Source organism: Seriola lalandi, unplaced genomic scaffold (genome assembly GCF_002814215.2).
Source record: "Seriola lalandi dorsalis isolate HSWRI2012SDOR001 ecotype SW California unplaced genomic scaffold, Sedor1 jcf7180002049666, whole genome shotgun sequence".
In the NCBI taxonomy this organism is placed as follows: Eukaryota; Metazoa; Chordata; class Actinopteri; order Carangiformes; family Carangidae; genus Seriola; species Seriola lalandi.
The window spans coordinates 87,009-109,868 of NW_019520219.1; the positions used below are offsets into that span (position 1 = coordinate 87,009).

Consider the following 22,860-nt stretch of genomic DNA (forward strand, 5'->3'; position numbering starts at 1 on the left):
TAAAGGTCACCCGCAGGGTTCTCGATGACTTTAGCTTTTATTGGGTGAGATAAAAGTCTGGATTTCTGTTGCACCTTCAGTCATTCCTGATTATATATCATTTTTAATTTCTTAGGCAATAGTGTTCATCCTTCCTGCCCTCTTGGGGTTGCTGAAACTGTCCTTTGTGGTTAATGTCGCTTTTTGCAATAATGAACTGTAAACAACGTTTACACAGGAACTTGCTGGTTCTCTAAAAGTAATCATTGTTTCAAAACTAAATTCTCTGTCAGAACAGAGATGGAAAAGCAAAAATAAGACAAGCTGACCTTTACAATATTAAAATGAGCAGTATGCAAAGCATTGTGCAACAAAGAGAAAGATGGAAAAAATAGTCCAGGGCCCCATTATGCACTGGTCAACAGAGAATGAACAGGAGAAGCTAAAAATGGTGATCGTGACACTGGGCTCTATTATGAAAGGTACAGATTGTTCTCCAGCAGAATCCTGAACATTACCATTACAGGTGTAGGAATGTTCAAATCTAAAAAAAATAATCTGTGAAGTACTGGTTGTCTCATATTCGTCACTAGTTGACAGTGGTATACTGTAGACCTGTATTAAGCTTTTGTTGGGGAAACAGGCTATGCATCTATTTCAGATTAGAATGTTCTCTTATTATCTGTGAGGACAATGCAGTTGGCTATGGCTAAATTATTGCAATCCTATAGTTAATTTAATCATTTAATGACAGAAGAGCACAGCAAACGCACATCACTCTAGATGCAAGATCGATTTTTACCAAGCCGACATCAATCCGAATACAGATGTGGGACATTTAAATATTGTTGTATACATGCTTTCTGTGTAGTAGCCTGAGTAGCCACAACTCTTCAGGGATGATGTCATGTTTTCGAGTACGCAACCTGCAACATCCGGGTCTTGTCTCAGTGGCTCTGTGCTCCTCAGAAGCTAACGTTAGCTAGCAAGCTGTCAAGCTGTCAAGTGGAGAGGCTGGGACAGACGTTTCAGCTTCCCCCTGGCTTGGCCACTCAAAGCTCCGGCCCACAAATTTACAAGAAAATCTGTTAGAATATACTTAAGATCGCCAGCTGAGATAATGTAATGCAACACGGGCGTTCGCCAAGAGGGACCTCCGCACTTACACAATTTATATGCACTGAGTCTTGAGTGACGATTGCTCATTGCTAGCTAACTGGCTAGCTAGCCTAGCTAAACCGCCGCAAACCCTCTAGTTTCGTCGGTGTACCCTCTCTGGTGTGAACTGCGGCCAGTCAGTCCTGGTCACTATCGCAGCTTCCGTTGCTGTCAACTGGTATTTTGAAAATTTGGTAAGTAATAAAATGTTTACGCTTGAATCAGCAACTGTAGAGGAACGTTTGGCACTTAGCTATCTTGGCTAAGTTAGCATGTAGCCATACTACAAGGCCAAGGGTTCTCCTTGCCTCAGCGTTACGTTAGCAGACCATGGAAGAGGGAGGCCTGTCAAAGTTAGCTGTGAGGGACAAGGGTCAAGGCCCGCAACTAGGCAAGGCTGTTTGTTTATTTGGGTTGTGGTTTGGATTTGCCATAGAGCTAACCTTTCGCGTTAATCCAATAGCAAAAGCTGTTCATACTCAGCAGGTTCACGGTGTAAATTCGCTCATCACATCGTTAAGTTAGTGTTGGATTTGTCAGATTTCTCGAAATTGTGTTGTGTTTATCGAGTAACTGGTCAGTCGGTTAGCTAGCGTTAGCTCTGCAGGCATGTAACGATAGCTTTAACTAATATCACCCGACTGGCTAGTATGGTGAAGTATTCTGCATTGCGAAGGTCAGCGAGATGCTGGTTATCAATGTATTCAAAATAAGACTAAATAACTTTACTCATGTCAGAACATTTCACGCTAAACTTGATCAGCCAGTGGTCTAAGGGCGTTTCAATTTGATCCACACTAGCAGTGTTCCTAATATGTAGCCTAGCAAAAATGTGTCCACAGGTCTACTATTTTTAGACTAGAGCAGGGGGCCTGAACTCAGCTCCAAGATGCTAATCATTTGCCATAAATGGATGATGTTCTGTTTAACCTAATTAATATACAAAATTGTGCCCTTCTGTGTAGAAGCAAATATTAAGTATGTGTATTTTTCCAAGGTCCCTTTACATAATAACACAATTAGAAACTGAATATTTCCACACAGTTCTCACATTACTGGCTGTACTAGTAAACACAAAGTGTATGCTATTTATTGTAAATAGATTTTTCTCTTTTAATTTGTGTTACAGGTTTTAAGAGGGACACAATGGGTGCATTTCTGGACAAACCAAAGATGGAAAAATATAATTCCCATGGTGAGGGTAACAACCTGAGGTATGGGCTGAGCAGCATGCAGGGTTGGCGGGTAGAGATGGAAGATGCACACACAGCAGTAATTGGTCTGCCTCATAGCCTCGACCTCTGGTCATTCTTTGCTGTTTATGATGGGCATGCTGGCTCTCAGGTGGCCAAGTACTGCTGTGAGCACCTGCTGGAGCACATCACCACCAACTCAGACTTCCAGAGTGCTCTGCAGGAGGACCCCTCTGTGGATAGTGTGAAGAATGGGATCCGCACAGGATTTCTGCAGATTGATGAACACATGCGAACCATCTCCGAGAAGAAGCATGGTGTGGACCGCAGTGGCTCCACCGCAGTGGGAGTGATGATTTCTCCAAGCCATACCTACTTTATCAACTGTGGCGACTCACGGGGGCTCCTCAGCCGGGGCGGAGCTGTGCACTTCTTCACACAGGATCACAAACCAAGCAACCCTCTGGAGAAGGAAAGGATCCAGAATGCCGGTGGCTCAGTCATGATCCAGCGAGTTAATGGATCCCTAGCTGTCTCTCGGGCTCTGGGAGACTTCGACTACAAATGTGTGCTTGGAAAAGGCCCTACAGAGCAGCTTGTTTCTCCTGAGCCTGAAGTTTATGCAATAGAGAGATGCGAAGGGGAAGATGAATTCATTATACTAGCTTGTGATGGCATCTGGGATGTCATGGCCAATGAGGAACTGTGTGACTTTGTTAGGTCAAGGCTAGAGGTGACAGATGATCTTGAAAGAGTCAGCAATGAAATTGTTGACACCTGCTTGTACAAGGTATGTCGTTTCCACAAAACTTACACACGTCTCTGTTTTGGTATCATGGTTCATTTACTTGACCTCCATGTTTGTTCTTCGTTTTCCACAGGGAAGCCGGGACAATATGAGTGTCGTGTTAATCTGCTTTCCTGGCGCCCCAAAGGTATCTCCAGAAGCAGTTAAACGGGAGGCTGAGCTGGATAAATATCTGGAGGCCAGAGTAGAAGGTAGGGGAGAAAAGTTATATTTTGCCTTTGTAGATCACCATAAAAACTGGGGCTTTAGCATAATAATTTCTTTTCCTTCTGCTTATATTATTCTCCTTGTTCAATGTAAACCCCACATTTTCCTTATTTTTTTAACATTGACATTTTTAATAAGAATGCATAAAAAATGCTTTAAATCTTTTCTGCTGCCGCACGGTCTGTGCAATAAGTCTTACCCCATGAGTGCGGTGTCTGGCGGTCGTTATGATGTGCAACCACTTCGAATGGCACACTGCTAGCCCCCCCGGGGTGCGCAGGAGTTCGAGGGCCTGTTCATCGCTGCTTGCAACTTAAATTTTTTACATTGACTTTTTAATAATGCCAGCCTCAGTAACATCTATGCTAATAGAAAAGTTATCAAATGTTTATATGCCAGAGCTGTGTGAACAATTGTTTTTCTTTGATCGACCTATGGTCACAGAACACCTACAGTGGTCAGGAAGGACAGAATTAAAAAATAGGCAAACACCTCACTTAGTATGATCTAGGTATTTAAATATTTTCTGTAGCTATAATGAATTGTGGTCTGCTTCATTAGACATAACTGACGCGATTTAAAAAAAAAAAGAAAAAAAAAAAAAGATCTAATTTAATTTAGACCTTCCTGATATATTATTTGTGATTTAATTTAATTAGATCACACATAATATCTCAGGAAGGTCTCTATCAACAGTTTACAATGATTATGTTAAATTGTTTGTTATGTATGTTATAATCATGCTGGAGAGACTAGAGAGAGGGAGGGTGTGGTTTGAAACACTAACTAACAGCTTCAGCGTTCAGTCTCTACACATAAAGTAAAGTTTATTGGCACAACTCAAATGTTTAAAGATTTTATTGAAAATGCTTTAAGCTAAAGGCCTATTCTGTTAGAGGAATGTTGAATCTTACCTGACATACATATGTTGAAGCAAGTAACTTATCACGCTGTTGAATACTTGTTCTCACTTTTTGTAATTATGTGTTTTGGTCAATAGATTTTGATCACATAAGCTTAGGAGTCCAAGATCCAAAATACACAACCATGAATTACATTAACTTTTTTGAGCAAAGAACTTAACTATTTACAATCCATTGTGTGTTACAGTACACATCAGTGCCATTTTTAGTGTTTTGGAAAATTGGTGATGATTTCATCTTAACACTCTTTGTTCAATCGTGACTTGACAACCAGGAAAAGGTATTTCTCAACCAGAGCTTTGTTGGGGAGGTGGCCATACATCTCAAAAATGATTGCCACTCCCTGTGAGTGTTACATTACCAAACCTATACTTTCTATCAGGAGGCAGTCGGTGTGTTTTTATTTATAGAGGCCACAATCACAAATTTACCTCAAAGGGCTTAAAAGTCTGCACAGAATACAAAACCCTTAGACTCCTTTATTTACTTGAGGAAAAACTCCCCCCCAAAAAAGTAAGAATCCTCAGAAAAGCCATAGAGCAGGGATCCATCTTCCAAGATGAACAGACATGTGTAGTCTGATACAAAAACATCTATTGGCTCTCTCTTCACCCCCTTTATATTAATGAATGGGAGTGTTTCTATTATAAAACAGTATTAAAGTGCATCATTTCAATATTAACAAAACCCAACCATACTCTAATATTCTTCTAAGTCTAAGTCTAAACATGATCAATAAGGGGGTTTCAAGTATAACATTCCTCTGCCACACTTTGTTTTGCACATGTAAATATGTACAAATCAATCAGATAATTTTTTAGAAGCACTCTTGTACATTCTTGTAAAGGATCCAAAACAATATAATTTTGTTTTCTAACAGAGATCATCAAAAAGCAGGGGGATGAAGGTGTCCCGGATTTGGTCCATGTTATGCGGACGTTAGCATCTGAGAGCATCCCTAACCTCCCCCCTGGAGGAGAGCTGGCAAGCAAGTGAGTGAACCTTGTGGTTAGAATTGACAAGGACATCATCAAGTAATGACAAATCTTTCTTTCTGAAAGTTATTGTCAGTTTACTCACAATTTTCCATTTTTAAAAATTTGAATGAAAACTAATATTTAATATTTATATACTGTTTCCTTCCCTTAGACGAAGTGTTATTGAAGCGATGTACAACAAACTCAACCCCTACCGAAGTGATGACACAGTAAGTATCCCAGCTTGTCTTTAACTCCCAGTAAGTGTGCTTTGTTTGGAGTATGCATGCTTGTTGTTGTGTGACGAGCAAGTTTTAACCAATTTTATGCATGTCAGTAGTATTCAACAAAATGGAACAAGGACGTAGACTTGTTGCCAAGTGAGATTTATTCATAATGTAAGGACATAGTGACCTGTCAAGGGTATCTCTATGCCTTCTGCCCAGTTTATGCAAATCTAAAAAACTGAGAAAATGGATAAAAGCATCAATTGTTGCAATACTACAATTTTCTGTATGGGTGACACCAGCAGAAAATGGTCCAATTGTTTCTCTTAAATAGTCATAGTGATTCTTCAGTCACAAAGCTTGCTTTAATTTTGACAAAGGACTACAAGTGCATTGCAGGTCCTGTGCCAAAAAAGGCTCAGTCTCATACCACATGATCTGATTTCAATAATTAGTGCTCATTAAATCAAAGAGGAAAGAGCTAATAAGTGAAATTATCTGCCGTTTGTGTGGATGGAATAAAAACTGCATTCTCTTACCTACTGATTTTAAAGGAGCATTGCTCATTAGTCCTTTGTATACAAACAGACCACAAAGCTGCCCTCGTCTAGTCAGATATGGTGCTTTTAAATTTTCATCAGATAAGTTCACTGGCTCAGCTATATAATTGTGCACAGCTCATCTTGTCCTTGACCATGAAAAATTGGCACTTTGTTTCAGTATTTCATGTTTGTATGATGGACTTTTTGAATTACTTTCACACACTGAATTATTTCTGAAATTAAGGGTACCTTTAGAACGCCATCAGGCCCTTGACTTGTCTGTATTATGTGGTGTAGCCTAAATACAAAATGGGCTAAATTAAGGTTTTCTTTGCCACCACTCCACACAAAGCTTTTCCATGGTAGAAAGTGAAATTAGGTTCTTGGAAATGTTTGCAAATTAATTGAAAGCGGCTCTTGAGAAACCATACACAGTATTTGTTACTGTATTTGGGCTTTTAATTGAGTAGTAATTTGATCCACCTTTGGCAGCATTTCAACCTTAAGGTCTCCTTGGACACATTTGTGTCATCTTTCTCAAGATTATTACAATAATTCTTAATGAAATTCAAATTTGAAGTCTGGCCTAAGCACCAAACGACTCTAAGATTAATGTTGCATAGTATTTCACACTTAAAATATGAAATCATCAAAATAAATTTGCATATCAACATATTAATTAAGACTTAAAGAGAAACAAATATAAATGTTTTTGATTTTATTGATTCAAAAATCCAGTGCATCATACCTAATAGTGAGGTGACTGTACTGTTACACCTGTAGTACACTTTCTTTTTAATCACCTGTATTTAGTACTATATCTCACTTTATTCCCCTTTAGAATTTGTCTATATTTGGCCAAGTTCATTGTTAGTGTTATTGTAGCTGCTGCAAATGAAATGATACTTTTAGGACCATGCTTGACAGCACGTAGCATTGTAACTGAAGAGTTCTGTGGTTTTAATAGACCACACGGTCTGTTTAAGTCGTGCTCTCAGTCTTTATGTGCCTCCTTTTTAAAACCACTGATATTCTGTCATTCAGCTCTTTGTATTTTTTTTTTTTTAAATCCCCCCAGTCACATCTTTCATCATAGCTCTCATCTGTTGCACTGTCTGAGTCGTCCTTGGTGTTGTGGTCAAACCTGTCCACCTTGCCTGGTTGCTTAGTTAGTCATGGAGCCTGCTGTGATTTGTAAAATTTCAGCACTGAAGATATTGTCTTATATCCTTCCCTGGATGTATCCATCCAGCTCGTTCTGTCTTTTAGTTCTACGGATGAGACCTTCACATTAATAGGTAATGTTTGGCTGAATATATAACATATTCACTGTCAGATGTGAACCCTTATTAAGGCATGGTGTTGATCTTTGAAGAAATCCTAATAGCCCTTTATAAACTCGTATTGTACCACCACAGAATACAGAAAATGCCATGGGATCATTAGGGCAGTACAATTGATTGCATTATTTAGTAAAACTTGTGAACAGAGTGTCATTCTGGTCACTATTGTGGAAAAGCACAACATATTACTAAAATCTCCACAAGAAAGGATGTCGGATGTAATCAAGAACACAGCTGCATACAGACTGCATACAGTGCTATGTGGCAATAGGTCAGCCCAGCTGAATACAACTTCTGATGCTTTGTGTGTAATCTGTGAATAACCTTGGAGACTCTGTGGTAGGTATATTTAATTATCTCTGTGAGGGTAATGATTATGCCTACACCAGAAATAATCACATTTGACAACTGCCAGTACTATTTCCTGGAATTCAGAAGGGTTTTTTTTTTTCTTTTTAAGTTGTGATTCACAACAAAGAAGTGGCAATAACATAACAGAAGCTACTTCCTAAGGGCTGGACCATGTGGGCAATTTATAAACAGCCGAAATCATAATATTGACATTTTAAATAGGAGGAGAAACTTAGTCTAAGACATACCTTACTGTTACACATTTTCCATTTTGTTTGCTTTTCTTTATGGAAAATATTCGTCAAAATACCTTTCATGAATTACATCGACAATTTCTATCCATAAAAATCACAGCAGTGCAAAAGACTAAAATTTCAAAAATGTTTTGGTACAATAATAACAATAACACACAAACAAAAAATGTATATACTTTACTTTCACCAAAAAAAAATCAACTTCATATAGTATGCTACTCGTATTTCGGTATACAGGGTGTTTGTTTGTAAAATGAAAGTAAAGGCAAATATTTTAAACGGTAAATGGTAATAGTACAAAAATGAAATGTAAATGGCCTGAATGAAGGGAAGCTTTGAGGTGTTTGTTCGGCACAATGTAGGGAGGTGCAATTCTATCATTCTTTTGTTTTTTTGTTTTTCTTTGTGGTGTTTCATTAATTTGGCAAAACAAAAATGTTTATTACCTATTGTTATTATTATTATTATTATTATTTGTAGACCTTTACAGAAACTGTAATGATATCCTGAAGCAGAAAGCTTCTGAAGCTAGTTTGTCTACTAGCAGACAGCTTAGTCACGGACAGCTCACTTACTGCACCCAGGTGATGTTACTCCATGCATAAACATTATGGGTGTCCAATCAAATTTTTTTTTCCTCCAATATTTATACAGTGGGGTCAGAGGGAAAGCGGTCTCAGACTTTTGGACCAACTATATATTGGGTATCTGCTCATACAAAGGCTGATCGGAAAGTTGCACTCATTTAAATGATGCAGCAGACTAGTGCACGCTCAAACAGCAACTTGAACATAAGATAAGGAGAAAGAAAAAAAAATATGGCAAGTATGCTCAGTATGCATAGTAAAATTTAATGGATACACATGTATACTTGCTCCAAATCTTAGTTCAAGAACATGCACTGATGGTCTGGGAGACCTCCCTGAAACTTCTGTATTTTGCTCATCCTGTTGTCTTATTCTTATACTTGCTGCTTTCTAATTTTCACTGGCATATGTGACTCATATGCTGTTATGCTCAGCCGTTGTACAGGAGAGCATATTTGCGCAATAAAGAAAGGATGTGCTTTGATAAGGTTTATTTTAGTAGATAGTCCTCCATTCCTGGAACCTCTCCTTAGGATTGGCTAACAAGATTGTCAGTGAAGTATTCTACACGTAGTGGTAAAATAACATGGCACTTAAATGAGTTATGAAAATAATGGAAGCCATTATTACAAGTATATGCTTAAGCTCTTAACATGTAGTTATTATATTTCACATTTGCTTGTTGTTAAATATGACCATACAGCTGGCATGTGTCTCAGTCTGCTTTATGAGTTCATCATATCCTCAGCCCAATCAGTCACATTTTGGCATAGAGGGCATAATGTCACATGTAAATAAATTCCAGCAGCATCTATTTACAGTTAGATGGATTAGTTTGTAGATCGTAAGGCTAATTATTGTGTCACATTTGATTATAGTTTAGAGCTTCCATACAGTATACAGCATATAGCATCAACCCGCCAGAATAGTTGTTTTAAAAATTTAGATATTTGCTATGAGTTCAGCAAATTGTTGAATAAACTTGAATCATATTCTTAACCAGTACTTGGTATGCGTTAAGTTAACCACGATACAGAACAAGGTGGCCTTACAATTAGGTTTGACACATATCAGAAAATGAGTAAATTTCTATGGCCATGGTGTATAGCTGTTGTATACTTGAGAAGTGAATTAATGCTGCATTCTTAAATAACAATACATTTGATAAAATGTACTGTTATCTCCAGCATCTAGATGTTGAAGGTGATGCTGTTGAAACACAAATGTTGCTATGAACTCCTGGATGATTTTTATTATCTATCAGTTTGTATCATACATGCTTAAACCTGTCCAGCTCTGGCTAGAGATCTCATGGATGTAGAGTCAGAGTCTGAAGGGTTTTTCCTTCCTCTCCTCTCTTATTAAGGACTCTGCATCCACAGACGACATGTGGTAACACAACCTCCTACCACTAACACAGCATAGAGTTTACAAACCACCATCCTCTCAAGACCCACAGCAGCTCAGCTCAGCAGTCTGTCTCGCCGTCACTCTGAGCTTTTGGTTTCTAAGAAGGGAATTTCATGGGAGGAGGAGGAGGAAGAGGAGTTGCATGCACACAAACCTGGAATAGTGCAGCACCAGTCCACTCTGGAGTTCAGGATCCTCACCGTCTTGTCTCCCATTTATGTTCACCCACCTAAATATTCTCCTCTAAAGTAATCCATAACAAGTGAGTCCGCAAGGTTTTCTTTCTTTTTGTTAAATAATCAGCTTAAGTAGTACAATTTTTTGCTGTAATTAATTTGATTCACATTTCCTTGTGTGTGTTTGTATATTTCTGTTTTTGTGAAGTGCAATTGTCCTGTACAAACAGCCTGTATTTAATGCAGCTTGATTTTAAGTTAAAAAATGAAAGAAATGAAAAAGAGAACCTTTTATGCACTATCTGCCTTTTCCTGCTCTTCTGGAATTCTAACAAATGTCTGTTCAGTGGATATTACTGCTTGTCCTCCAGGCACAATGTCTCTGCGCTTTTACTTTTCTTTCGTTCGTTCTTTCTTTCTTTTTTTTCAGTTAGTCTATGCTCCTTTAAGAAACGGGTAAATTGTATAGTTGACAGCACAGTAAGCTCTCTATATCAAACCATTTAAATCCTAATTATTTTTTTCCCTGTGCTTTTTTTTATTGTATTTTATTTTTGTAAGTGGTTTTCTGTACATGCTCGAATAATAATGGCAAAGTGTTTCTCAGTTTGGAAGTGTGAAGCAAAAAAAAATCTTTTTTTCATTTCTTTGAGGCGTCTGATGAAAAAAAATACCCCTGTTAACACATTTGTGTGTGCGGATAGATACTTGCAAGCGTGCGTGGGTGCTTGTGTGTATGTATGTGCGCACGTACGTTAGTGTAAAGGCAGATCTGTGTGTGCGACTCTAATTCAAATTTGCTGAGGTGGTTCAGACAACAGACAAGGCTGGAGCTTAAGGGAATTGCCCAGTGCTTACCCATTGCCTGCCCCTTTTTTCAGCCATTGTTCCATATCAACCCAAGACAGGCTCTCACTACTTCTTATTCCAAAAAGCTTTGGATAACAGAGTTTACATGCTGTTACGCTATTTGAACAACTTCAAGCTATATATCAGAACTATACAGATATCTGAGATGACACAAGTAGTTCAATTTACCCATGGTGTACAATGGTTTGCAGCTAGTCAGGTCTTGACTAATTTACACATCTATTGTGTCATATTTTAATATTGCTTTCTAAACATTCATTGTTACCAGTGCCCACTGTGGGTGCCATATAATTTATGATCAGTTGTTTCAGCTTTATGACAGCCTATGCCAAGTTTTTTTCCATGAGATTCAGTTTTTGTACGTGGTACAGATAGATTTTTAGCTTCTACCTTTAACATTTGATAATTTGTCTGATGTGAACCGTTTAAGCACTGACTGTTTTAGAGAAAATCACCCAATTACTAGTTTTAAGATAGGAGAAACTGTTGACTCTAAAACTTACAAGGCTTTTTTTCCCCACATGCTCTTTATTTGGACTTTCAAACCAAGAACAAATCCACTAACTGCAATGAGTTCTCATGGTTGTATAGCACCTTTTTATTCCCATTGGGTTTGCTCTGCTTAAAACCCTCCCCTTCGCCACCACAAGCCAGAGCACAATACAGTTTGCTGCTATAGTGTATGATCTGTGGGTTCATTTTTTTTCCAGTTGATTCCCCTCTTGAAAAGATGAATAGTCATTGACTATATCTGTATCTAACACACACAGTAGATATATTTCTTGAAGAGAAATGGTTTTATTTCAGATTTATTTTCTGCCATTTTTTGTCTAAAATTGCATTGTTGGAAATTTATGTATGTATATATTTTTGACTTAAACTTTCAAGGAATAAATCATGTTGCTTGAGTTAGTTTTTTTTTGCCATGGACAAAATGTGATTCTGGTTTGTCTTGGGATGGTTAGTTGAATTTTTGTGTGTTTTGGCAAACAAAGGTGTCCCTCTAATCACTTTGATGTCCCTCTGATCAACGCTGAGGGTTTCATCTATATAATACTCAATAGTAGTGCTAAATTTGCAATTCTTAATTTATCAAAATGACAATCCTAACTATTTCATCGCTTTGTGGTGGGTAGCAAATTATAAAATCTTTAACAAAGTACAGATTTTAACTGACTATAATCCTAAATTAGCTGCTTCATTATATGCTTTTGTGGCAAAAAGGCCAAAGACCACTCAGAATTGCGAAGGCTATATTACAAGACGTAACAATATAAAGGAGAGCCTAGCTGTAACCCTGCAAAAGATGTTAAAAGTGTTGAGGTATTAGAGAGCAACTTTATTTTGAAATGTTTTGTTGATAGTTTTTAAAGGTACTCTGTGGAGTTTTTGACCACTGGTGGTGCTGTAGAGAAATGTTATGATAAGTGGATCCTTGCTCCACTAGCACGTGCACAAGGACAAAAGTACAGGACAAGCACATGGTATGACATGAAATGCACTTCCGCCAGCTACAAGAAGCAGCGATGTGTGTCTCAACAGGTGGTGTCATGGTAACTTGGCATAGAAGTGCCACTGAACCGATTAGAGACAATAACACTGTAAACTGATGCAAAAAGTGCAGGCTTCCAAACAAAAGAAAAGCCTTTGAAATGTTGTGTGAGGTATGGAATTGTTTGATAAGCCTTAAAGACAATGTTTTAAGCAGTTTTGAATGTAAACCTAACTATGTTCACAGTGGAAACTCCATAGGGTACCTTTAAACAGTCATCTTACTAAAAACATGAATAACATGTCAGGAAATTGATTTCTTTGTGTTTGTTTGCATGAAAATGTGATTTCACTGATTATTCCTTCCCATGAAAAAGCAAAAATTACAACAAAAAAAAGAAAACAGCAGAACAGTAAAAATGTCTTTCAATTCACATCTTTTTGGTTTACTTACACATAGCCTACTACTGTACTCACATCATGTAAAACAAAAACTCAATCTATCCAGAGTGTTTGAGAAAAAACTCAGTGCATATAATGCCTTGTCTTTAATTTTATTTAGTTAAGCAGTTTATATTTCATCTGTAAGCTCTTTTTTTCTGCTGCATTGCCTGCATTTGTTAAGCGAGTACACTAAATGTCTCTCTTATCAAACAGTTTTCAGCACCCAGCCGCTTGTTGCAAATCTGGTAGATGTTGATGACCCTTAAAGCAACATTTCACGCAATTTTTTTCTCCAAGTTTAATAAAGAACAAACACATTTCCTTGCATCTTGAAGCCATTGATACACCCCTGCCACTGGACTGTCCTGCATTTTATCCCAGAAATTGTACAATTCATGATGCGGCCCTTAAATGATGCTGAGACCTATTTCAGAAAATTATAAATGTAGAAATTAACATTTTTTAAGAGAAATTGCTGTAGCTGGAATGTTAGCAGATTATTGACAGTGATTTGGCTGTGATTTGTCACATCTGGGTGTTTTATATTAATTCCCTTTCCTCAACAAAAGATTTACCCAAAAAAAAGAAGAAAAAAAGAGAAAAAATCCCCCCAAGCATCTATTCTCTCCTTGTTATAATTTTTCATGAACTGAAATACCTCATAACATTTATAGGAAGTGTTTTTGTGTCATGCTATGTAGATCCAAACTGTTCAGAAAGCAGTTCACTTTAATCAGAGCCGTTTTCATACGGTTCTCCCCAAATAGTACAAAACAAGTAATGATTTAGGTGGCTACTACAAATGATAATTTATATTAGCAACTAGGAACACTATTGGCCTTGTTGTGTAAGCTGATCCACCCCTCACAAACAGTGTCCTCAGATGCTCACCTGTGTAATTTCACCAACTTTTTCCACTTGTGTGATGCTCACTTAGCTCCAATCTAGAATTGTTGAAAGTTCAGGGTTTTAGAAATGTGAGATGTGTGAGAAAATAGGTGTGACTAAATGACAATAGTCATATGCACTGATCATCTGTATAATCAGCTTTTTATTTCAGAAAATTGTTATTGTAGAAAAAAAGAATATAAAGCTATTTACAGAGTTACCTTTGGTTGCCTGGAATGCATCCTGTATATTCTTGTACGGAGGACTACCTGGCAGAAGTTGAAGAGATTTTAAAATGCTTGCGCCCTCTTGTACATATTGATGTACCTCAGTGGTGGCGTTTACTGTGTGACCCTTAGCAGTGGTGGTTTTATTTGTCCCCTTGCAGGGCGACCTGAGCCTCACTTTGCTGACCTTTTTCAGCTCATAAATAAGCTCACCGATTTGCCTTACCCAATCTCATGTTGCCCCCTAAAGTACTTGTTCAACAAAACACTATGAGGAGTAATGCTGCTGACGTTACACTCTTACAGATTAAAAACTGTCTCCATGTTAGGGTACTTAAGCTATCAACAAAGTGACTTTGTCCTGGTTGTCACAAGGTACAACTTTTCAACCATTGCTGGTTTGTATGCTTTTTTTTTTTCCTATCTTATTGAATTTCGGTCTTGAAAGCTTATTTAACTTTCCACTGCAGATGATGTCATACTTTTAACAAATGCAAGTGTTTTAACATGGTAACCTCGTAAGCATTCAAAATGTGCATACATACATTCATGTCTGCTATATTTATGATTACCTTCAAGAATAGCTTTAGAGTGCTGTAGATAAGTATTGTCAATGTTTATTCAAATGCTTCTCAGAGGCCTCTGTGAGTGATTTTACAAAGTTCAATAACTGTATATTTTGTATTATGTTCTAGCTCCAAAGGAATGGCAAAAAAGGAAAATGTTTAAAAAAGCTTTGTTCCCTGAACTAAATTGTACTATTTGTGTTGTTGATTGAACAAATTGCATTCCTTGCTTGTGAATTGATGCATTTTTCTCCTTGCTCCTTAAAAATTTTCCCCTGCTTTCCCTCCTTTCTTTCATTTTTTAGCCTTTGAAGTTTGAATAAAATTTCTAGTTTGCAGAATGTATTACTAAATAAATGGGTTGTCATCTTGTACCTCTCATTTCATCACTTTTTACTGTTTGGGCTTGTTGCAATACTGAAACTTTCTACAATTTTAAAGAAAAGGAAAAAAACAAACAAAGAAACAAAGAAACAACAAAAAACAACAACCGGTCAAATACAGTTTGACCGGCTCAAGAGTAAAAGGTGTCTCCACTGTAAGAACCAAGGATTAATAGAAGACATTAACAAACACGTGTTAATATCAGAAAATGATTAGTTATATGAGACACTGATTACTGATTACAGTATGCCATGCAGTACAAGCTTTATTGTTTGCAGTCACACAATTCCAGACATATGTTCATTATTCCTCTTAACCTGTGTTGTGACAAAGAAGCTGCAGAAGAAGTAGTGACTGTTTCTCCTGTGTATCTTGAGTAGTTTTGTAAATTTACTGTCTTTTCATCAGGTTAAAAGAGTAGAATGTATAATAAATCTCTTTCTAGCAGTCCTCATGTTAGCTTCACATTGTGCCTAAGCACAACTAAGCATCTGACTTTCCAAAAATAGATACTCTTTAAAAAAAAAAAAAAAAGAGATTTTTAAAAAACAAACAAAAAATAAATAAAAACCCAGAGGGTTATTTAACAACATCTGGATAAAAATATTCTGTCCACTGCACAGTCTTTTGCTTCTTTTCCCTAATCAGCTGGAAAAATTTTACCAATTACATAAGAAAGAACTATTTTGTATGTAAATGTATAATGGAGGGATGATGTCCGGAGCAAACAGCCTCCATATATTTTCTAATCCAAGTTTTTAGTTTTGGTAGCCAGTTTAGCCGCGAGTGCATGTTAGTGCATGTACCTGTGCATGTTAGTGCACGTGAGTCCCTCCCTGTTAAACCATTGGCCCTCCCCACATTTGTAAACTCACTGGCACCTCCCACATGCAATATGGCGTAGTGCAGTAAGGTGTTCAGGTGAAAGCGGCCTTCAAGGATGTCCTCCACTGAAGAAAATCACACTTTTCGCCTAAAAAAGACTCTGACAAAGAAAGAGATGAGAGCAGAGCACAGGTGGACTGGCCATGGAGACTACCAGCTCAATCCTGGTCGGTCGGTGACCTGTCAAAACATCTATAAAGTTTTTTTTAAGTTTTTACCGGTTTCATCAGTCATTCCTGTTCCCAGCCCCAGCGGTCAAGTGAAAGGACAAGTCTTTTCCCAATTAGAGTGTGGAGCTAATACAGGTGTGGCTTCACCGAGATGGAGAACCACACGAACTGCTAAAGGGCTCCAGCATGACTCGGAACTGGCTTTTCTTCTCCTAGTAAGTGACTTGATAGGTACATTATGTTACATGTCTGTTTTCACTCGTGACTGGTTAGAAAAGAAATGTTAGCATTAGCTGACTTGCTGATAGCAATATTATAAATGTGTTGGGCAAATGTTGCTGTGGCTAGCTAGGAGCATATCACGGCAATGCTAGCGTGGGCTAATGATTGCGGCTAGATGGTGTTTGGTGGCTCTGGTGTACAGAGGGTAACTTAATTCATTTATGCTCCCTGTTGTGTGTTTAGTGGCCTCTTTCACTGGACTTCGTAACACCTTATTGACTGAGAACATGAAGGGACGGAAGCGGGGGTTGTGGCCTAAGAAAGGCCGGAGCTGTGGCCCACGACGCATTTGTTTTGGTCTGGTGCTACATCTAGTGGCAGTGACGATCACAATCTTTATTTCAGGCTAAAAATCTTTTTTTTAATCATCTCATCTAGTGTCTGAAATGATTCAGGAGATACTTTCAGAACAGCTGTAATTGTTTTGAAATGATTCTTGTTCTGGTATTTATTTATTTTTTGGAAAATCCATGTTAAAATATGTGACTCAATTGTAATGGTAATACACGAGATGCACAAACAGGGTCTGTCCTCCTGTTACACTTTGAATCTCAGCGTGTGACGTAAAGCTTCAGTGTGTGTATGATAATTAACAAGCCCTTTCATCGCTGCTTGTTTTGAGCCCCATGAGCCCTCTAAAGCACGGCGGTGTTGTTGACTTGTCCGGGTATCAGGAGTTGTGTTTGTCTTGCTGCCTTTTCTGTCAGTGTGTGGCGAGTGCACGTTAGGGGCTTGAGCTCAGAGGATGGGTCAGGGCAGTCCACGGCCACTGGGATTAAGAACCGTGGGAGGGATTACTTTAAATGTCAACATAATGTCATGAGCTGTGTTAGAAGGTCAAACGTTCAAACGGTGCTCAGTGGCGAGCAGTTAATAGATCAGGTACAATTTGAATTGTTGTGGCTCCTGAGATGAATTGACTAGCATGCTAAAACAAAGTAATTTTGAAGCATACTTTTGTGTAATATCAAAAGATACTGAAGCAAAGTTAGATTTATAATGCAGTTTGAAATTTGTTTTGTTACTCTAAGAACTGTTAACAGTGCCAAAGTACATATAACTGTATATTTTATAAATTGCTTTTTTTCTAATCTGTTAATCTGTTGGAACAAAATGCCTCTCATGTTATAGTTTTCTCCTTTGTACTCAATATCTGATCAATTGCAATAACAATGTTCTAATCAGGCAGCCAGCTAGCCAGAGGGGGGCAGTGTTAATAGCTGAGACTGAGAAGACACACCAGCAGTGGCATTCTCACTTTGACAAACAGTCATCCGAAAGTTAATTGTCAGAAATAGTCTGTGTCTATTTATTATTAATATAATTATTAAGTAGATGATGATGATGACAGCTTTTAGTTGCATAAAATAACAGCATGTAAGACTCTTGACTTTTAAGATGTTTAGTCATAATGTCCCGATTGAATGAAAAGATATAAGCAGCAGATGTAGTTTCACATTTTGGCAAACTAATGTTAATGGCCATTGCCACTGTATGAAATGTGTAGTATTGAATGTGTCCCCTCTGTTGCTTTGGGAACCTTTTCTGTTGACTAGCACTTTACTCTCAGATTTAAATATACTAGGAAAAGCACATCTTGATCAAATTGAGAAAAATTATAACTCATATCTAAAACAAGCTTGTTTTTTGGCATGTCCATCGCTTTTTGAGCCATTTGCACGTTACAGCTACACAGAATGTGACTCATTAGATCCTGGGCCACCTGTGCACCCTAATGAATCATGCTGCCCTTATATTCCGCCACATCAAAAAAAAGTGCCCACGTCGGCAGAGGCCATCATCAAATGGAGCTGGCTCGTCATCTGCCTGCCATTGTTTAGCGCATGTCATGCTCTGCTTCGCATGGCGGAAAAACCCATTTGAGCTTGACTAATGCAGCCATGCAGACACAGCAGTAAGAGGTGGGGGTGGTAGGGCACACCGCATACTCTGTGGATGGTCTCTAGACTGAGGTCACTGAGCTCCACATTTGCTAATTTGGTTTGGAGTGCACTAAGAGCCAGATTTTTCAGTGTTGCTCTGTAAAAGGGAGGGAAAAATGTGATTGCACTAAGCACAGGGAAAGCAAGGGAAGGGATGTCTTTAAAGACCAGACATTTGCTGATCAGGATCAAATCCAACAACACTTAGTCTCTGTTCTCTAAAGCTTGTTCTTCTCCTCTACCCGCCATGCTTTCCTTCTCCATTTCCTCTTTTCTGTGACTGTTCTTGTTGCCCAAGGTCAGTTTGTCACAGAGAACACAAGCTTATCTCACTTGGTTGCAGCGATTCAATGATTGGTGTGTACAAACAAGTATATCAAGCAGGAATGACATGTGCCCACCTCTCCACCCTCCTCCCTCACGCCCTCCTCTCTCCTGCAGACATTGAGTATGTCCTTCCTGCTCCCTCTGCTACTGTCTGTCTCTCACTTACACTCGGTGGGAGTGAGTGTCCCCTGCATGAGGTGGGTTACACAAGCTGCTGCCCTGGGAATCCCGGGCCAGCTCATTATCCTGCACCCCTGAGACACAGCTCACTGTAAATTAGGGCATAAAACGATGCAGGCTCGTTAAAGAGCCACAGATACACTCATTAGCATCAGCACCTTTCCTTGTTAGAGCCTGTATCAGCATTCGCTTCCACCACCACGTTGTGTCCTGTCATTCCTCCACACTGACTGGAAGGTTTAGGATTAATGTCAGCTCTAGCCAGCGGGTCAGCACTGTTGTGGTTCAGATACGGGACTGATTGATCAGTGGTGGCGGGAAGCTGTGGAATTCGTTGACAGCTGCCCACTATCCCCGCCACTCTTATCCATATTTCATTGTGTGGAAGGGGAAAAAACCCTGTCTCAGAATAACTCTTGTCTGGCAAGTGGCTGACTAGTTGTGTGTCACTGCTACAGGGGATGGATAAAATAACTGAAACCTCTTTCAGTACAGTGTCATAGTCTTGCAGTAGATGCCAAGTTGGCTGATTCTCTTAATGGTTTTTTTTTCTGATTTTAATTCTTCTTGATTAAACTTGATATGTATTTTTTTTTTTTTTTTTTGAAGTGATGAACCAATGGTCTCTTTATATGTTTGTTTACGTAAATGTAATTGCCGGACAGACCTCTATTAAAGGGTCACTTTACCGATTTTACATAAAAGCCACTTAAAGGTGCACAGTGGAGTCTTTAATTACTAACATTACTGAGCAATGTTTTTATGTCTGGGACCCTGTTTTATCTATATCATGCACTTGCACAAGGATGAACATGCGCAGCCACCAGCGTTCAATTGGTGGTGGTACCATCCCATTAAATTTAGTCATGCACCAACAAAGGTAGTGAAGAAGAGGACTGCTAGCAAGTAAACATGAATCTAAACAATATGTGTTCAAATATGAAAATGTACTAGTTTTTTGAGTAATAAAATGCAATAAACACATTTTTAGATCTCAAGGATACATACAAATTTATTTGATGAGAAACACTGGATGTAGGCAGGGTTTTTTCGTTTCTGTTTATTTGTTTAAAATAAAACTCCTCGGGGGAACCTTTTAAGCCCTGATCATACTCCAGAACAGACGTTAACGGTTGTAGACTTGCTTGCAGACCCCAGATGCAGACACACTTCTATACATGCTACAGTCAGGGGTATGCTTACACAGACATGTTCCACACATGCCAGTAAACATGATGTGGACCTCCTGACAGCATTAAGAAGAGCTCATTTAGCGCTGAACATCATAATTAAAAATATTAAAACAAAAAAGAGTGTCCAGTTTACTTGTATGGCCGTGCTCTAGTTGTGCAGACAGTCCATGCAGTCTCAAATTTTGGATTGAGCAGATGTTGAAATTTTATGTCATGCAGACCACAGTGGACCTTGAAACCGTGAATTAGCCTTAACTTTTGTGAGGAGTACTTCTCAGGGAAGGAGCTTTCTAAAGTCTGAAATAATGACCCTGATGCTTATCCCAGCTTGAGCTTGGAGACTACAAATGTTTTACAAGACATTACAAAGTGCATGTGTGGAGTTTGAAAAATACTGCCCATTAGCAGGTCTTGGTAGTCTGAAAACAAAGATACTTGTGAGTTGCATTATGGGAAATGGGTCCAGCATTTTTAGAATTTGAACCATACTACAGGCTAAAAGTCAGGATATCTTGGCCTCTGCTGCCTCAGTTTTGATCGTTCTTTTTTTAATGTGTGGTCCTCCAACTTTATGGAAGTGCAATACTAAATCGCTGTAGCAACCCTTTAAATTTGACAGAATCATGTCAGTTGGTATTAATATCTCTTGCAATCCCTACATAATTGTGGTTTGTGCCTATATTGCTGGACCATCAGTTGCAAACACCAGTGTGGCAAAGAGAGGAAATCTTTAAAATACTGCATTAGGAAAAAGGAGAAGTGTTCACAAGTGGATGCCAATTCATTGACTGAAAAACACTTAATGTTGTATTTGCTTAACAAGCCAAAAGTCTCAGAAGTGACTATCAAGGCACCAGCAAAACACGTCAGAATTCACCAGTAGCATGTAGAAACATAAGAACAGAATGGAATTCAATTTTGTCTGTAAAAGAGGTTAAACACCCATTTATGGATTAGTTCTCTTAGATGTTTGTCTGGATGGTTACGCACTGCTAAAGGCGTACGGTATTTGTTCAGTACCTTTGTGGCTGTCTCCTGTCAATTTATACTAGTAATTTTCTTCATTACGCTGTTCGTCTAAAACCAACTATTGTCGTTTACTGTGAAAATGTGACTGATGGCAAATTGTTTTCTTTTGTGCCTGCGTAGCCTTTTCTCGGTTCCAGCATGCTATCTTGTCTGTGATTGGGCTGTGGTGAGATGGAAATGTTCATGACTGTTTGTGGGTGTCTTGTCATCATGCTGTCTCATTGGGCCCTCAACCATTAATGGCTTTTTAAAAAAATCATAACATCACAAGGTGTTTTTTTTTTTTTTTTTTTTTTTTTTTTTTGTTGTTTTTTTTACCGATCTGTCTTTTCATCTCCTCTGCATGCTCTCTGAAATCTGGTAGCATGCCGCCCATGGGTGACATAGTCAGTCCTCCTGCATGCCTTCAGTTCACTCCATTTGCATCTATAAACTTCACTTCATCTGCACCCTGCTCTTCTCCTCCCCAGGATCCAGATATCCTCTTCTTCCGTGGTTTCAGCTAAAACAAGAACTAATCAGAGGATGTCAAGCAAGCATTTCTCACATATTTGTCCATCATCATAATTATCTGCACCCCCCCCCCCCCCCCCCCATTTATTGAATGTTATTTTCTTCAAGTCACACATCTGTCCAACTAGCCATTCAACATTAGTTCACCATACATTTTACTCATTTGAACTTATCCAGAAGAAACATTCATTTATTTTGAGTCTCCATTTCAAATTGTTTCCATTAACTTATTGGCCGATTGATTAAATACATTATTAATGGATTAAAGTAAGATTTCACCTTCATTTTGGTCATCCCACTACCCAATGGTTTGAGATTTGGCGTTGTTAGGCGTGGTGCAGAGATGAGAGAGAGCAGTGCAGAGGCCTAGAGGCAGATGAGCAGTATGAACCTGTGAAATTCACCACAGCTAAAAGGAAATTATAGAAGACAGCATCATCATGGCCAGCTAGAATTAGTGCTATAACACCTGCAGAGAAAAATTTGACCCATGAGAGGACTTGCACTGCATTTGCTTTTATTCCACATTTATTCCCCTATATGTTGCTTTACTTTGCTATTATTTATTAAATCATGGAGCTAGTTTCAGGGCAGCAGTTTACATCTTAATTTTTATCCTCAAATTATAAATTGAATCCCAAATAATTTCAGCATGGAAATGCACAGGTGGTTATTCACGTGATGTTTGGAAGTTACCATGGCTCCAAAAAAACATCACTTTCTCAAAGGTATTACTCCAGTTGGGCTCTTGCAGTATTTCCACTTGTTTTAGATTTTGTTGCTAAAAACTTTATTTTTTTTTAATTGTCTTTAGTCTCTCTCTTTTTTTTTTTTTTTTTTTTTTGCACTTCCTCACAAGTTTCATCTATTTCTGATCAGATCAGAGCTTCTTCTTGCAAATATTTAGTCAAGATTCCGAGATACTGCTTTTTTTAATATGTGTAAATTTCCATTCCTTTACATACACTAGAAACAATAAATCTCTGCTAAGCAAACTACGAGAATGGGAAAGGTCAGGTACTAAGCAGCCAGACTATGAGGCCTCAGTTTCTTGAATGAATGTAATATAGCTGCAGCATTAACTGCTGCAGTTGTGTTTGCCACTGTTCAAAAATCACAAATTTTCTTCTGACTCTGTATTCACTCTCCACATATAGGACTTTTGAAAATCAGGATATGGTAATTGTAAGACTATTTTTCATCACGTTAAATGTCAAGGGACATTAATTGAGGCTTTGAGCTTCCTTTTTTCAAAGCCCTCCATTCATGGTACCAGTATGTCTGACTCAAGAGGAATCAAGTGGGTTGAGTTCCTTAGTTTTCCCTGGTCCAT

The 22,860-nt window shown here is 38.4% G+C and overlaps 1 protein-coding gene across 2 annotated transcripts; it reads left to right on the top strand.

The window, feature by feature from the left end:
- Positions 1 to 941: 941 nt before the first annotated feature.
- ppm1aa (protein phosphatase, Mg2+/Mn2+ dependent, 1Aa) lies at positions 942 to 21,596 on the top strand. Of its 2 annotated transcripts, none has more exons than XM_023398615.2 (6): positions 942 to 1,331; positions 2,267 to 3,120; positions 3,212 to 3,329; positions 5,149 to 5,260; positions 5,418 to 5,475; positions 21,485 to 21,596. In XM_023398615.2, the coding sequence occupies exons 2-6, from the start codon at positions 2,284 to 2,286 to the stop codon at positions 21,518 to 21,520; spliced, it is 1,161 nt and encodes a 386-aa protein (XP_023254383.1). In that variant the 5' UTR covers positions 942 to 1,331; positions 2,267 to 2,283; the 3' UTR covers positions 21,521 to 21,596. The 2 variants fall into 2 exon arrangements, with proteins under 2 accessions (XP_023254383.1, XP_023254384.1); XM_023398616.2 differs by lacking the exon at positions 21,485 to 21,596 and adding an exon at positions 9,916 to 14,995 and having other exon boundaries at positions 943 to 1,331.
- The last annotated feature ends 1,264 nt before the right edge of the window (positions 21,597 to 22,860 follow it).

Coding starts and splice junctions, on each gene's coding strand:
- ppm1aa (XM_023398615.2), top strand. CDS start 2,284: ATGGGTGCATTTCTGGACAAACCAAAGATGGAAAAATATAATTCCCAT. Junction 3,121..3,211: donor TTGACACCTGCTTGTACAAG/GTATGTCGTTTC, acceptor CGTTTTCCACAG/GGAAGCCGGGACAATATGAG. Junction 3,330..5,148: donor TCTGGAGGCCAGAGTAGAAG/GTAGGGGAGAAA, acceptor GTTTTCTAACAG/AGATCATCAAAAAGCAGGGG.